This window comes from Paramormyrops kingsleyae, chromosome 10, assembly GCF_048594095.1.
Source record: "Paramormyrops kingsleyae isolate MSU_618 chromosome 10, PKINGS_0.4, whole genome shotgun sequence".
Taxonomy (NCBI): domain Eukaryota; kingdom Metazoa; phylum Chordata; class Actinopteri; order Osteoglossiformes; family Mormyridae; genus Paramormyrops; species Paramormyrops kingsleyae.
This window is the reverse complement of record NC_132806.1, coordinates 26670248-26686605: the sequence shown is the minus strand read 5'-3', so window position 1 is coordinate 26686605 and position 16358 is coordinate 26670248. Positions and strand designations below refer to the sequence as shown.

Below are 16358 nucleotides of genomic sequence, written 5' to 3'. Positions count from 1 at the left end.
GCCGCATGCAGCACCAGAGGACACACCTGTCCAGCATCTTGGTGGTGGCCCTCTCCAGCTTCTCCAGGATCTGCAGCAGCTGAGCGTCGTCGTCACAGAGCCCGCCCCAGCCCAGCACCCGCGCCAGGTCATTGCCAGTGCCCAGCGGCAGGACACCCAGCCGGCACTGCGCCCGCAAACACACACACACACACACACACACACACACACACACAGTCAGATTAAAGCAACGCTTTCAGTATCGTCTGGCAGGGGTACCACACAGAGGCCAGCTGCGTGTGTCAGCCCCTCCCTTCCCCCCAGCAGTGACAGAAACCTTAGTGTTGAGCCGTGAGGCCGTTGCTCCCACCTGCTTGTGCAACCCTTGCTTGTCCAGCTCAGACAAAACCCAGCCAACGCTGCCATCCCCCCCGCACACCAGGATCCGGAAGCTCACAAACTTCTGGAAGAGGCGCAGGCTGTGGGGAAGAAGAGGGCCTGCAGTGTAATGCACTGACAGGTACATAAACACCCGCAGAGTGAACTAACTGACAGGTATATAAACCCCCATGGATTGAATGTACTGACCAGTATATAAACACCCACAGACTCAACACACTGACATGTATATAAACACCTGCAGACTGAACACACTGACAGATATATAAACACCTACAAAGTACCAGACAGGCATACCAACACACTCACACAGTGAGCATGCTGACGGGTAAATAAGCACCTGCGATATGAATGACGGGGTATATAAACACCTGTTGAGTGAACTTAATGACTGGCACATTTATAACTACCTGCACACAGTAACACTGACACACTAGTAGCTATATAAAACCTGTTTTAAGTTCAGATCTATAATTACTTCTGATTTATTCTCAGTGGGTTATCAAAATAAAAAACATACCTGCATACAAACACCTGCTCATACAGTTACATTGAACCATCCTTCTTCTTACAGGGTCATTGGGACTTAACACTGACTAATATATAACATTTTTCTTCTAAAAAATATTTCCCACTTAGAAGAGGTTATTAAACCTAAAATCCATAAAACACCTGCATAAACACTGGCACACACAAAACACCCACACACATTCAGGCATACAGCTTTATGCTGGTTGATCCCTTTTTCCTACAGCATGTTGCATTGTGGGATATCTCTGCAGTATGGCACAGGGGTGACTCACCCCAGCTGCGGGCCTCCATTCATCAGATCAAACACCTGTGCTGGGTTGAGCAGCTGCTTGAACCTGCGCAGGAACTTCACGCCCTGATTGTCTCCACTCTTGGAGTTCACCAGCACCAACAGAGGGCTGGAGCAGGATGGGTTGGTGACTTCCCAGAACCCTGAGAGGTGGCACAGGGCATGGTGAGCACTATGCCTTCTGCCTGTGATATGAGTGTGATACAGGTCACCCCAGGATGCTCACCGTCTGAGTCAAAGCTGTTAATTGCGGTTGGTGGGATGATGGAGACCTTGGACTGGCCCAGGGAACAACTCTTTCCCATCTGATCCTTACAGCTGTTGTGCACCTGCATGCCAAACACATCCTAATCAGTGCGTACACAAAGACACCTGCACACCAAGACACACTGACACCTTTGCGTAAACATGAATACACTCAAATGCGCAAACATCTGCTCGCTTGCAAAATTGTGTTCACACACGCATGAGGTCATGGATGAATACTGGTGTTGACAAAAGCACGTGCATGCACACAGCGGCACAAAACACCCACGTGTTCAAACACACACACACACACAGCGGCACAAAACAGTCGCTTGCAAAAACATGAACAATGCCACACAAAATACCCACATGTCCAAACACGCACGTTTACAACCACACAAAATACTCCAGTGTTCAAACACTTGCACAAGGGGGAAGCCAGACTCACTATAGCCTTGCACCAGAGGCATCGCCAGTCCTGCAGTCGTCGCACGCTGCCGCAGTTGCGGTCACACACCACACACTTGGCGCTCACTGGAAGGTTGCCCTCTAGCCACTGGTGCGGCATGGACACCTGCTGAAGCGGACAGACGGCGATGAAGAGGACAGACGGCGATGAAGAGGACAGAGTGTCACAGGGCTAATGGGAACTGCGGCCCATACAGATAAAGTAAGGAAGTGAGGTTTGTTCCCCCAGAGGTGGATTAAAAATAAACTAAAGTGTAATTATGCTGGGAGAGGTCAAAAAGAGGCAGTAACTCAACATGTTTCGATTGGGGGGGGGGGGGGGGTTATCAGGGAGAGCCTGGCGCATACAGTGAGGAACTTGGGAGGAGGTTGCAGAGCTCCTCTCCTAAGCCCTGATGACGTGAAAATAGGACACCTCTGTTAGCTTTGCCATAATATGTTAGCAGAACACGCTACCAGCTAGCGATCGAGAGCAGAGGATCACTGAGAGCCATAAAGTGTGAGTGTGTAGTGCCACGCAGTCACATAGGCGCCCACGCACCCCGTCCTCGTCCTCGATGACGTCACTCCCGATGGACGCCAGTGTGGTCCACTTGCAGCTGTTGGTGGACCTCACTGCACAGCGCTTGTGGGCTTTGAACTTGCACACTGGGGGCAGAAGGACAGACAGACAAAGGGAAGGAGGAAGGGAATGAGGAGAGTGTCTGAAGCACTCGGGGCATAGCAAGCCCACCAGAACATCAAGTAGTGAGAAGGGGGATACCTTCACAAGACAGGCCGTGGGAGGTGACCCCAGAGAGAGCCTCTCGACACACATTGCAGAAGGTCGGGCGAGCATGGGAGCAGGCGTACCAGTTGTGCATGCCAGAGAAGTGCTCCATGTTGAACTGAGAAGCCTTTAGGAGCAGACAAGGTCACATGATTATGACTTGGACCAATCAGAGGAATGGTGGTGGGCAGGTGCACTGCTGCAGCCAATCTTGAAGTGAGGGAAGTGGGCTCTCTATTCTGATAGGCTGCAGTGACGGAGCACTCACCTCATAATTTTCCCACTTCTGCACCGACTTGAGAGCGCTGATCCAGTCCTCCATTTCCTTTCTGTTCTCCGCGCACAGCATCAGCTTGCTGAACGGAGTGATGACCTGCGAGACGGAGAGAAAAAAGAAAATTAAGGAATAAGGCAGCGGCCCTGTGGAGGAGGCTGACAGAAGCGTGGCGAGGACAAGGGTACCGTGAAACTGTTGTTGACATTCTTGGTGCTGGTTTCAGCCACGCTGGCATCTGAAAGGTCCACCTCGTCAAAGATCAGCGACTGAAACACACAGATACACGGGCAAATGACGTGACCGGTACATTTAGTTCGAAGTAAACCGGAAGGAAACTGAAGCGACTTTGAACATGGGCACTTATGTACTTTTCTCCTGAATGTTCCCACCCGTCCTTCCATCCATCAACATACCACAGCCGCTTATCCAGTAAGGAGTTGCGGGGAGTCTGGAGCCAATACTAGGAAACACAGGCAGGGGAGACCCTGGATAGGTGCCTGTCCATCGCACGTTAAACCCCCCGACATGCTGGGTGACTGAGATGCACCAATTACCCAAGACCAGACCATCTGTTGGAACCCCAGTCAAAAAAACACAAGAGTGGGAATTTGTAGCAGCCACTCTGGAGGTGTGCGGCTGAAATGGCACCCAGGTGTTAAATATAAAAACTGCAGATATGAGACTGTATTAGCCTGCAGATATGGGAAAGGCAGAACTCCCAGCATGCAATGCACTACAAATCTAGTCTGGCATCTGTTTGTTACCTTGGAGTCGTGTGCGTAGTACAAAGTACGTCCTCGCAGCTTGAAGTACCTCCTCTTCCACCTCTGGAAGGAGCTGGTCTGCTTCAGCAGGAAGCCCTCCTTTATGCTTTTCTGTGGGGAAGAGACACACCAGAGTATCAAGCATGAGTAGCTTATTCTCAGAGCAATTAACCCGGGAGGAATCTCAGGGTAAAGCCTGAAAACATGTTTTATATTTAGCCAAGAGGAGTAGAATGAGGACACAGAAATGATGACACATGGAATGGTACTCACGAAGAACCTGTCGGGGCTCCTTGAAACACCAGGCAATCTTTACGTTACAAAATGTCACCCAAGGTCAACTTGTTTCCCCTGAATAAGCTTCATTGGCTAATTAGTTTGAGTGATGTGTGCGTGAGCCAATCACAAGGGACACTCAGGTGGGCGTATTCTATGTATTCCAGGCTTTAAAACTGCTACAATGAACCACCCAGGTTCACTTCCCCACAGACTGGGTACAGGTGGTGATTTGTGCTTCATTGTGGTTTATGCGCTTCTGTATTTTTATGGAGGTAGTTAATACTCTAAAGATGATAGTATGAAGCATAACACACACACACACATATAAATGGCAGACTACCAACCGCATGAGTGAAAAAGAAACCAAATTCTTTAGTAATTACATCTAAATTAAAAGATTATGCTTGAATGAAGGAAGTGATATATTAGAGGGTACAGAGAAAGATAGAGAGAGAAAAGACAGATAATTCACAAAATGAGTGTGAAAGAATACTCAGCGAATGAGAGCATGTGCTAAGCAAACAGATAAACTGCTGTAATTAAAATACGTGGATGAAAGCCAAGAGATGCAGCACTCTGGATGCGCCGATCGATTAGCATCTAGCATGTGGTAGCGTGTGGTAGCATGTGGTGACCTGCGCCTGCGTCTGTGCGTGCAAATCGGGTCACATTTAGCAGGGCCGCTGATTTCGATCTGGAGACGGGCTGTGACAATGCACCAGAAGCGGCTGCTCTTCCCCAGACGTGGGACGAACACTGGTGACTCACCCCCCCTGCCCCCTCCCCGACTTATCTGATTCTCTGATGGAGGTGACAGCCCCATCTGAACTTGGATGACTAAGCGGCACTAATCACACACGGAGCAGCAGGCTACAGTCCCCAGCCGGCGTCCTAACACACCTTCAGCCCCCCTCCCGGGGCAGCTTTCCAATCCCACACCTCTGACGCACAATCAGGCCAACACGCAACGTACCCCGGTCAAACAGTGTGGACGGCACTAAAGTGTCAAAAAAGTTTCTTAAAAAAACACACATATTTGGAGAGATTTCTGCGTGTGATTGATCTGTTAGGATGACTGAGGGACTAGGTAAACTAGGTATGCGTAAATACGTTAAAGGGGATGTCCACTCTTAAAGGCATGGGACCCAGAGGGGGACCTGGCTGTCCCACACCTTCAGAAGGGTCCCAGCTGGGTGCGATGGCCGCATCGCAGGTGTAAGTCAAACCCTAGTGGGTCACCCCCCCCGCCACGCCCCCTGCCTCCCAGGCTTCACAGTGTACTGACGTGGTGTATTCATCCCCTGGCCGCTGGTGTCACCTGGACAGAAGCCAGGGACCACAGATGCTGAGAGACTGTCACTGGTCCAGCATGCTCGTCCATCTGCGTCACGTTCACATTCAGATCGTTTTGACCTGGCATCTGCAACCCGTCCGGTTTTTCTGGTAATCGCGCCCGGTTCGTCGGCATTGGCTGGTGAGGGAAATGCGAGCCGCCAGCAGTTGTAGCCTGAGGTGGTGCTCCACCACATGCAAGCGGAACAAGGATGCATGTGGTGAAGGCGGCCGCCCGCTTCCGCTCAGCCACGCCCGTAACGACGGGCGCAGACACGACACCGTGACCCACCAACGGGGGCATAGGGCTGGATCAGCTCTGCTGTACGGGATCCTCCAGATCTGCTGGTCAGGCAGCCTGTGCTTAAATAACGACTTCAGATGGGAGATTAAGGACGAGTGGAGGAGGCAGCACCTCCTCTCCTCCCAGACCAGCTCAGCTGAGCTGCTTCTAGAACAACAGGCCGTTTCAATGGCTTAACTGCTTAAACAGAAAATCCTTACAGGAATATTAAAAATAAGTTTGGGACAGTGTGTGGCTCAATCGGTTACGGTGTGTTAAGAAGGTTGCTGGTTCAAATCCCAGGGTCAGCAGAGTGATTTCACTGCTGGGCCCCGGGGCGAGGAAATGGCTGGGAACAACTTCTCTTTTAAAAACTGTGCTGCTTTGGGTCAGTGTCTGCTTCATAAATAAAAAGTAAATAAGACACACATGGTCCCTCATCCATACCAGGCCATCTCTGTCTGTAACACACAGAACACTGACACGGCATCCTTTGTGTTTCTACCACACAGAACACTGACACTGCATCCCCTCTATGTGTAACACACAGAACACTGACACTGCATCCCCTCTGTGTGTAACACACAGAACACTGACACTGCATCCTTTGTGTTTCTACCACACAGAACACTGACACTGCATCCTTTGTGTTTCTACCACACAGAACACTGACACTGCATCCCCTCTATGTGTAACACACAGAACACTGACACTGCATCCTTTGTGTTTCTACCACACAGAACACTGACACCACATCCCCTCTGTCTGTAACACACAGAACACTGACACCACATCCCCTCTGTCTGTAACACATAGAACACTGACACCACATCCCCTCTGTCTATAACACATAGAACACTGACACCACATCCCCTCTGTCTGTAACACATAGAACACTGACACCACATCCCCTCTGTCTGTAACACATAGAACACTGACACCACATCCCCTCTGTCTGTAACACATAGAACACTGACACCACATCCCCTCTGTCTATAACACATAGAACACTGATACTGCATCCCCTGTCTCTACCACACAGAACACTGACACTGCATCCCCTCTGTCTGTAACACACAGAACACTGACACTGCATCCTTTGTGTTTCTACCACACAGAACACTGACACCACATCCCCTCTGTCTGTAACACACAGAACACTGACACTGCATCCTTTGTGTTTCTACCACACAGAACACTGACACCACATCCCCTCTGTCTGTAACACATAGAACACTGACACCATATCCCCTCTGTCTATAACACATAGAACACTGATACTGCATCCCCTGTCTCTACCACACAGAACACTGACACTGCATTCCCTCCGTTTCCAATACACAGAACCCTGACACCACATCCCCTCTGTCTATAACACATAGAACACTGATACCCCTCCGTCTCTACATCTTTAACACCCAGAACATTGATTTGGTTTCTCCAGTTTTAGGTCTCAGTGAACCAATACCTGACAATTTCCAATTCAAGACTCAAAACAATGGCACTCAATCGTTTCCAGGCTACACACATCGGACTGTTTCTATGGTGATTTCCCCGCCAACTGGGCATGCGCTGGCCCTCACTCATTTTCTCTCACCGACTCCTCAGACTCAGTAGCCTCCAAAGTTCCCAGTCAGTTCAAAGGCCTCAATAGCTGTATAGCAAGAAAATACGTGGATGAAAGCCAAGAGATGCACTGGGTGACCTGAAGCTCCTTCGCTCCTGAAGATTTTCAGAAAGTGAGTCCCCAGTAAAGATCGAAAGTCTTGTGTGTGACCTACAGCCAGTAGCCGGATCAATGGGGCCGACAACCGGACCCATACGGATCCCTCCCACGCCCAGGTACGCTCCCCTGATAGGATCAGAGGTGAGAGGACGCTACGCAGCCAGCGGGCTGCAAAGGATTGTAACTGTTCAATCACAGCGGTATAAATCAGCCAGCATGCGGCTGCAGGGGGGTCGCAGTGGGAGCGGGAAATGCAGGTGGCCGATTTGCACCCCACGGGTGGGACACTCAAAATCACACAGAGATCACAGCTGAATCACACACGGGTCATACAAAATCACATATGGCTCACACAGGATCATACAGAGATCACACAGAATCACAAGCAGATGCCACAAAATCATATAGGGATCGGGCAAAATCATACACATACCATACAAAATCTTACAAAATAATACAAAGATCATACAAAATCACACACAGAAATTAAACCATTATCACATCCATATTACACAGAATGGCAGACAGCTGTTCTGGGATGCTGGTCAGGATGTCACCCACCCTGCCAATCAGAGCTCCAAGCCACCAGTGTCAAGAAGAGGTGCGGGAAGTCAGTGCTGAATGACCTGAACAACAAAGACTGTGTGTTCCACCGACACACAGCAAACAGGTGGACGAAGACGGAGATGTGAGTGCAAAAAGGACAGATAAGAGTGTAAACCTGAGTGTCAGCCTGGGGTCGAGTAGCCCTGCCCCCCAGGCACTGCTCCGGCGGAGGGCTTTCCGCTGGGGGGTCCGTCTGGGAGAGCAGCGGCACCAGGCAGCAGTAAGTGGAGGGGCAGAGCCGCGGCATGGCGGTGCGGCTGCCGGATCCACATTGGAGTAGAGCCCCTTCCGCTGGAGTGAGAGGTAGTTGCTGACCCCGCCCATCAAACCTCATTGCAGCCAATGAACACACGCATGCAAATAAGCCCCTCCCGAGCCCCGCCCCTTTACACTTGCACTTTCAGTTCTTCCCAGGTGTGTCCACGTGTTCTCCGGCAGAGGAGCGGCAGTGACTAAAAATAGCGCGGCAGAGCCGGTCGGCCCAGATGCCGGTAATGAGATCAGAACATAGCCCCGCCCGTCGGAGCTCACCGGGGCTCTGAGCTGGGAGGAGCAGAACTGCACTTCTGCACCCTGGGGCTGTTTTAGTTCAGAAGGCTCCAATTTCTGCCCCCCCCCCCCCGCCAAAAAAAAAAAAAAAAAGAAAACATAACAAGACACAGGCCACATCATAACAAAAACCATTACTGCTAAAATATCAGAACAGCTTCCCAAAGCCCAGACTGGCCCAGTCCAAAGATCACAGGTAGGTGTGCCATTGACTTCCAATGACCCCCCCATGGCTTCTACATGGCACCGATATTGAAAGCCACAGATTTACACAACCACAAGGTACAATAAAGACGCTCATCTATAAAAAGACTATGATTGTGCTAACATGTTCTTAAATATGACTGCGCTCCTTTGTGTGCCTCTGTTCCTGTGTGGGATTTGGCAGGAAGTTGGAAGAGGATGTTGCCTTTTTCATCTTTTATACGTCATGTGACACATCCTGTCAAACACCATAGCAAATGTTACACTGATTTATGCAACTGGATGTCCGAGTTATATCCTTCAGCTTAAAGCTGCGACATTTGTTCTCCTTCCAGGACTCAAACCTGACACCCACTGACTGTGTCTACAGTACAAACCACCAAGTTCACAACCCTTGCTGCTGTCGGCAGTCCCCTCCGTCCCACGTGTAGGACCAATAGGTGGCAAGCAAGGCTAAATAATGTCAGTGAATTGGAAAAAATAAAGATGTGGGTTAAACCGATAATCTGATGAAAGATTAAAAGTTTCCTATATTTCAGCAGGTCTCCCGATGAGCCATAACGTTTTGATTAGGCGTGTGGCGATTGTCCAAATCCAGAGTTTGGTTCAGACCTCAAAATTTGAGGCATGGTTTAGCTCACACCTCGGTTTCTGATTGGAGGGGAGAATAGCAGGTGAATAAGATAAACGGGGGGGGGAAAAATCTGGGTTTTATTAATCACCAACTAACTGAAAAACGCTAGATTAACGCATGTTAAATTAACTTAAAAACAAACATTTTTAAAATATAATACTATACTCAGCGAGATAAGCGAAATGGTCCCGCTCCACTGGCCTGAGTGTGTTGGGGTGCCCTTCAATCTCAGGGTTATTATGCATCTTAACTAATGAAACTAGCTGAGCTTTTATTGTGGGAGAGATCACTCAATCGTGATTGGACCAAAATGGTCACATGATGCAAACTTCTACTAACTTTAACTAGAATGATATTTTTGTGATTTAAATCTGTTATAGTGTTAATTGCAAAATGAAAAATTAGTTTTATAACATTTGTAACCTAGAAATGAACAAGCTTACAGTCTCGGTCTCAAATTCAGAACCATTATGGCACTAATTTTCACCGGCCCACGTGAAGCAAATAATGTTGACTATCTCCTAAAGATGGTGCACACTAAGGATTGGGATCTTTTAGATGGTAAGCTAACATTCGGTACCCATAGTTGACGTGTAAAGATCTAAGTGACTTTTATAAGTGCCAAATCATTAGAGGCAGATGACTGCATCAGAGCGGATCGCCTGAACAGGGACGTGCCTCTCTGTCTGAGGCTTGAGAGGGCAGGGCCTGTGGGCGAGCGTCGGCCAGCGGTGGGGAGCACCTGCTCAGGGCGACCTGAGGAGGGAAAAACCACAAACCGCCGACAGAGTGTTTGGCGGACAGGACTCTTTGGTGTGGGATTTTCAAACCAAGACGACGTCGCCTGGTTCCGACCAACAAAAGGGATACTGTGGCACGAATGGCAGATCATTTTGATGATGATGATGGGAGTGATGTGCTCAAGACACACGTGGCTTCTGTACCTGTGATTAGAAAGTCACTGATTCGAGCCCCAGCTTTGACACCTGTCTGTGCGTCTTATGGAGAGCAAGAGGGGGGAGGCAAAATGAGATCTTCCCCATGGGGAGTAATATAATATCATTTCTTTCTTTCTTTCTTTCTTTCTTTCTTTAGGTCTGTATGTGTCTATCTATCTATCTAAAAGTTCTGGGTCCTTATGTAAGGATGCACTGACTCAAAGTGCACAAAAAAATAATTCACCGCAGTTACTTAATGCACCACTAGAGGGCCAACAGAAGTCCACCTTTGGGACCTCTGACCCAGACATCTTTTTGCCTGCTCTCTGGTCTCCCTAATCCAGGCACATACACAGGTCAGGACACCCAGATGAGCCTGCAGGACCCAGGGCCACTCGACTGGCTGCCCCCTCCCCATCCTGCAAGGTACCTGCGGATCGCCTGCACAGGCACATGCCTCTCTGTCTGGGGCTTGGCGAGGAGCTTTATTACTGAGGAGAATGAGGAGTGTTAACCGTGAGTGGAGCAGGACAGTCTGTGCGTGTGTGTGTGCGGATTCAGTTTGTATTACATTGTGGGGACCAACCATTTTTCAGGTCCCCACAAAGATCTGTGAATGCAATCAAAAAAGTAAAAATGTTTTGTATTGGTTATTTATGGTTAAGGTTATGGCTGGGTAGGGGTTAAGGTTGTCATGTTGGGATTAGAGTTTTCCCCATAGAAATGAATGGAGAGTCCCCACAAAGATATAATCACAAACGTGTGTGTGTGTGTGTGTGTGTGAGATGGGGAGGACTCCTGTCCATCATGAGACTGCATCATGTGGGCTTGTCATGGGAACAGCAGTCCTGTGTCTGGCCACTGAGGCCAAAAAAGTGCTGACTGCATGCGTGGAAAGAGCAGTTACTCGTGGTTTTGCACCAGCGCACGTCTGCTTTCACCCATCTGCCCGTGCGCACTTCACTGCAGTCAGTTGCTTCGATTCTCTGTCCACTTCCTCCCCAGCGGCGGCAGGGGGGGCAGTCAGTACACTGTGTCACTAGTGACTCAAGTTCCTATATATGTCAGCCGGCGTTTAAGCATTCAGGATGTTAAATTTCCACTCTGGGTGTCTGTTGTCACTCACCTCCCACCCCCCCGCTGACCCCCACCTCATATCAGTCATGCCACGCTCAGATATTTTCTGTCAAAGCCCACATTTCCCTATGTCCCCACCTCCCGCTGGCCGTTTTTAGCAAACACGGGGTGTGGCTTTTACACTGAAACTCACCACATCCTTCCGGAAATAGCTCAGCCATGTATTAATAGAAACAGAAAATGGTGCCCTGGGCTATGAGTGGCCCTGCGGGCCCTGGTGGGGGGGTGGCAGGGGGGTGCGGGGCCGCGAGGCGCGTGCGCACGAGCCCCCCCACTGATTTGGCCGTCTTTTTTCCATGAAAAGTGAACCCAATCCAGCAGCAAGAAGAATGACCTTCTCTGAAAGCAAGTGAAGATGGCCGTACAGGAGCGACTATGGGTCTGAGTGAGGAAGGAGCGAAGTGAGGGGAAGAGTGAAGGAGATGATGGAAAGAGAGAGAGAGAGAGAGAGCTGTGAAGCTAGCAGCTATCAGGGCTCAGTCCAGGAGGCCGTATTTAGCAGAGATTCCCCACACCAGCAGGGGAATCCCAGTAGCATGCAGACTGTCCCAGTACCCTGAGGGCTCGTCTCAGCGCTGGGAGTCCCCCCCACCCCACCCCGCTCTCCCTTTGATGCCCACTGACACGGCTCCCCCCGCTGACCCCGTGTCCTTTCGCAGTGGCTGGTGGTTGCCTTTCATGCACGGTGGGGCTAAATGCTAACAAGAAGACAAGCTAACCTGTACACAACTAGGTCAGATTTTTCTTATCAATAACCTCACTCTCTCATCCTAGGGCAGAAACAGCCTGAGGGACATTAAACTGCCCTGCACTGAAATGGGGGGAGTGGGTGCAGGATTAAATTACCCCATTACAATAAGGTTTCATCCTGTACACCAGAGGGAAACAAGACAGTTTTACACAGTGTCTAAGGCTGATCGTCTGCGGGTCCACAGTCTGGGTGGGCTGGGCAGATGCAGAACCGAAACCCGCAACCCAGTCTGGCAGGGGGTGGGGCCAGAGCTGTGACAGTCATGGGTGAGATGATCTCCAGAAACTTCCACTTAAAGCATGTGGAACATGAATCCAGAGGGTTCGTGAACCTGCATGTCGCAGGAACACCATGCTGGTATCCTGCCGGCCCCATCCCACCTCCCACTTGAAAAGCGCCTGCGGGTCCGTGTGGGACCTCTTCCTCCTCCTCCTCCTCCTCCACCCACTCCTTGGCTCCCCTGCTGCTCTGCCACATCCTCCCACTCGCTCCCACTCGGTCCCACCGGCTTCCAGGCACTTTGACGGGAAGAGGAGCATGGTGGGGGTATGGAGGGCGGAGGAGGAGCGGAGCGAGGGAATGGGGAACTGGAGACGCGGCGGGAGCGGCATGGACGGGCTCGTGCGGCCGGATTGCTCCTGGGGGCCGCGCTGGAGCAGAGAGAGCTCGCGCCGCAGGGGGAAGGTCGAGCAAAAGTATAGACAGCCCCTCCAGGACTAAACATCCCCCCCCCCACCTGCTATGATGTGCTGACTTCAGAAACAGCCTCTGTAGCAGCCAGAGGACCCCCGGCTGGGCGGGACTGTGGCCGTGACTCCGGGACAACATGGGCAGGACCCTCTTGCCATCATGGGCAACCTGGTTCCCAAAAACATCACAGCGGCGCCACACAAACCTCGGTTTTAGGAATGCGGTACCACTCCGGGATGCAAATCCAGTGGGGAGCTGGAGACATCACAGTGTAAAATTCAGCTCAGGGTATGATCACACTTGGCCCGGTTGCCTTGTACCACGCTCAAGCACAATTACCCCGCCTCCCCACTCCCCCGCTGGTCTGTGCTTAACGTTCCGGGCCAAAGCAGCCCTTTCGTCATCATCATCATGCAACATTTTGGTTGAAGAGACCACAGGAAGAAAAGTGCTATCGTTCATGATTAGTGTCCTCATTTTGTGGCTTATTTGGTGTCGCTTTGAGCGAGACGACACACGGCTCTCCGGGCACGGTGCGGAGCGAAAAACACTAGTCCAATGAACTGGACTTTGGGGGTCAAACGTACTCGGGCACAATACAGATCACCAAGTGTGAGTACACCACTGCTCTCGTTCAAGCTAAGAGGAGGTCTGGACTCCATCAACAAGAGCAAGACATCAAGATATGCCACATGTTACAGGACCAAGGTATGGTCAAGCCAAGGGCCCAATCAGAAAGAGGGAACTATAGATGAGGGGTGTGGCCATACAAAGGAACCAACAGAAGATCAAATAAGAAGCCCTGTTGAGGGGTGTGGTCACAAAATTGGGCCTAACTGGAGAATCTGGGGCTACACACTGTCCTTATGAAAAGACGGAAGCCACTAGTAAGATGTACCACAGACATATTCAAATTATGATGTTTATTAGTGACAGCCAGCTGTCCGGGAGATTAATTAATCCTCTGGAGCCTTCCTTCCTTCCACTAATGACCACTAATGAGTTGTACAACACTTAAAAGCAGGGTCTGCTTGTAATTACAGACACAGCGGGGAGCTCTGCGCTTCCTCGGACGGAAAATCGTTACAGAGAGACGAGCAGGATCATGGCCACGGCTCCGCGTGTGTGAGGGCGTGGGTTCCCAAAGCGCCCATAGCCCCTCGTTTCCATGGCAGCATGTGTGTGTGCGAAGGGGGGGGGGGGGGGGCAATGCGTCACCTCGGTTTGAGTCAGACGGGAATGTGGTGGGACGCAGAGAGCGAGGGAAGGCCTTATTCCCTCTCCTGCTGGAAACGGGCCGCATAGAAGCATCTTCCAGGCAACCAAAGCAGACGTAAGGGAGTGGGAGGATGTGGGGGGGGGTTGCTTCTGAACGTGTACACACACACACACACACACACACACACACAAACTACAGTGGGATTTGCTGGATAAACGTTCCTGCCATCTTGCTGCTGCACAGGAGATTAATCAGCGTCGACGGAAGGGGAAGCGACAGGACAGCGGCGATGGGGACAAGCGGCCACGCCCCCCCCCCCCCTTCACCCCACCGCGACCCACTACCAGTGCTCAGCTGCTGCACTTCCGTCTGACCGCTCTCAGTTGCCATGGACACAGGCTGCCGGGATGTCTGGGGGGGGGGGGGGCTGGTACAGTGTTAAAGGGACAGCGCCAAAAACAGATCTCTGTTTTTTTTTTTTTTTAAATGTACTCTCTCCAGCCAATAAGGAGGCAGTGGAGGCAGAACTTCCTCCAGCAGGGATGCAGGTAAATGAGCCGCGCATCTCCTCGTCTATTTTTATCTCCTTCATCCTTTTTTTGACTTTCATTTCGCCCAGAAACCTTGGCCTGCTTTCACAGGTTGTGTCCAAACACGCTCCCTGCATTTGGGCTCCCTGGTGGACACTGTACAGTATTAATCCACCCATGGAAGTTCGGTTCTTGTTGAATAACACCTAGCAACAGGCCGGCGAAGGGGGCTGGAAACTGGGGATACATTCTGCTCCATCGCGGCCTGAGTCATGGCGACTCCAGCTAAAATGGAGGACTGGCTTCCCAGGCCGCAGGTCGTTTGGGTGGCGATGTGGACAAGCTCACCCTCCCTCACCTGCACCCACGCTCTCATTTTAAGCCTCATCAGCAGACACACGGCGCTGCATCCCACGACCCCAGCGTGCTATTCCCACCCCAGCTGTGCCCCCACCATGCACGCTTGGGACTCCTCCCACAGTCTCAAAACAGCGTCGTGTCGCATGTGTCACGGATGAAGTGAAACACCCAATCACCAGGTGGCGACACTAAGCACCAATCCATCACTAAAGGTCATATGCCTCGTTTCCACCAACACGGAGCCGGTGCTGGGTTGGTTCTCACTTGATGCCTTTTGAGAACCTGCCCGCGTTTCCATCGGTCTCAAAAAAGAACGCAACACAAACATCACATAAGCGGAAGTGAAAGTAAAGTAAAGGTTGATTTGTATTTCGTTTTTTGATTTATTTTGCCGAACTGAATAAAAAGTGTTCTCACTCGCTGTTTATCCGCTGTCCTTTTAAGGACCCCCCCAGTAAGAGTCTGCAGTTTGCCTCGTAAACTCTTCGCCACTCAAATGCCACAATATTTTATTTATTCAACCTGTGACATAATACAACATATGTATACTTTATTGTTAAACGTATTTTTACTTTATTGTTAAACATATTTATACTTTATTATGAAATCTGGCCAGCAGATCAGTCTTTAACATTATTGTAATGTAACATTATTCTGCTAATAAGCTGGCAAGTTGTTTCACTGCTGGCATCGGTGATATTAAACAAAACAATATCGGTTATGGATTGAATTTTCTGGGTCTGCATAATATTTGGATGCGATAGCCTGTCCCACTTTCGCTGACGTTAAAGTGCCAAATTCTGAGCCCAATCTGTGGTGCCGAGATCAGACAGACAGACAGACAGATTGTAGAGTACAATGAAATTTTGCAGCAGTCCAAATGGCACATTAACACATAACATAATACTTAAAGACAGAAAGAAGCTGAAGTATGTATTTCCAGAGTGCAATTATACATTTGACCTGTAAACACTATTAAACATAAGATAATAACCCTAATAAACCATGTAAGGGACGTGAAATGCTGAGGATGCTGCATAATATTGATATTGCCCAAGAAAAAGGTCATAGATAGTATAAGACGACATTGTGGTACTGTGTCTCGTACAAGGAGATACAATGTAATACAATTTTTGGGGCTGCAGTAAAAGTCAAGCTGTATGAACATTTACTTTTTCAGGAAACACTTTTATCCTAGGAAGCTCAGGGACAGACAGTTCCTGGAACAATTAGGGGTTAAGGGCCCAACGGTGACACCACTCAGCTGACCATGGCACCTAAACTGGCCACACACACACACACACACACACACACAGCAGCAGTGTAAACCCACAGCACTACGCGCTGAAGCAAAAGACCAAAAAAGTCTAATGTCTTTTAAACAGATGGGCTGCCAGC

At 50.1% G+C, this 16358-nt stretch overlaps 1 protein-coding gene across 8 annotated transcripts in view; it reads right to left on the bottom strand.

Moving 5' to 3' along the window:
* Positions 1-16358, bottom strand: part of LOC111836394 (diacylglycerol kinase delta) — a 33592-nt gene that overhangs the window by 10194 nt on the left and 7040 nt on the right. For 2 of the 8 annotated variants that reach the window (XM_023797615.2, XM_072717605.1), the window contains exons 3-12: positions 3723-3833; positions 3144-3224; positions 2950-3054; positions 2676-2808; positions 2454-2560; positions 1893-2021; positions 1425-1527; positions 1182-1341; positions 350-458; positions 27-166 (exon numbers count right to left, since the gene is read on the bottom strand). In XM_023797615.2, coding sequence (XP_023653383.1) covers positions 27-166; positions 350-458; positions 1182-1341; positions 1425-1527; positions 1893-2021; positions 2454-2560; positions 2676-2808; positions 2950-3054; positions 3144-3224; positions 3723-3833 — 1178 coding nt within the window. Of the gene's footprint in view, positions 1-26; positions 167-349; positions 459-1181; positions 1342-1424; positions 1528-1892; positions 2022-2453; positions 2561-2675; positions 2809-2949; positions 3055-3143; positions 3225-3722; positions 3834-8063; positions 8240-16358 lie in introns of those variants that run through there. The other 6 variants (XM_072717607.1, XM_072717606.1, XM_072717604.1 and 3 more) reach the window with 6 other exon arrangements.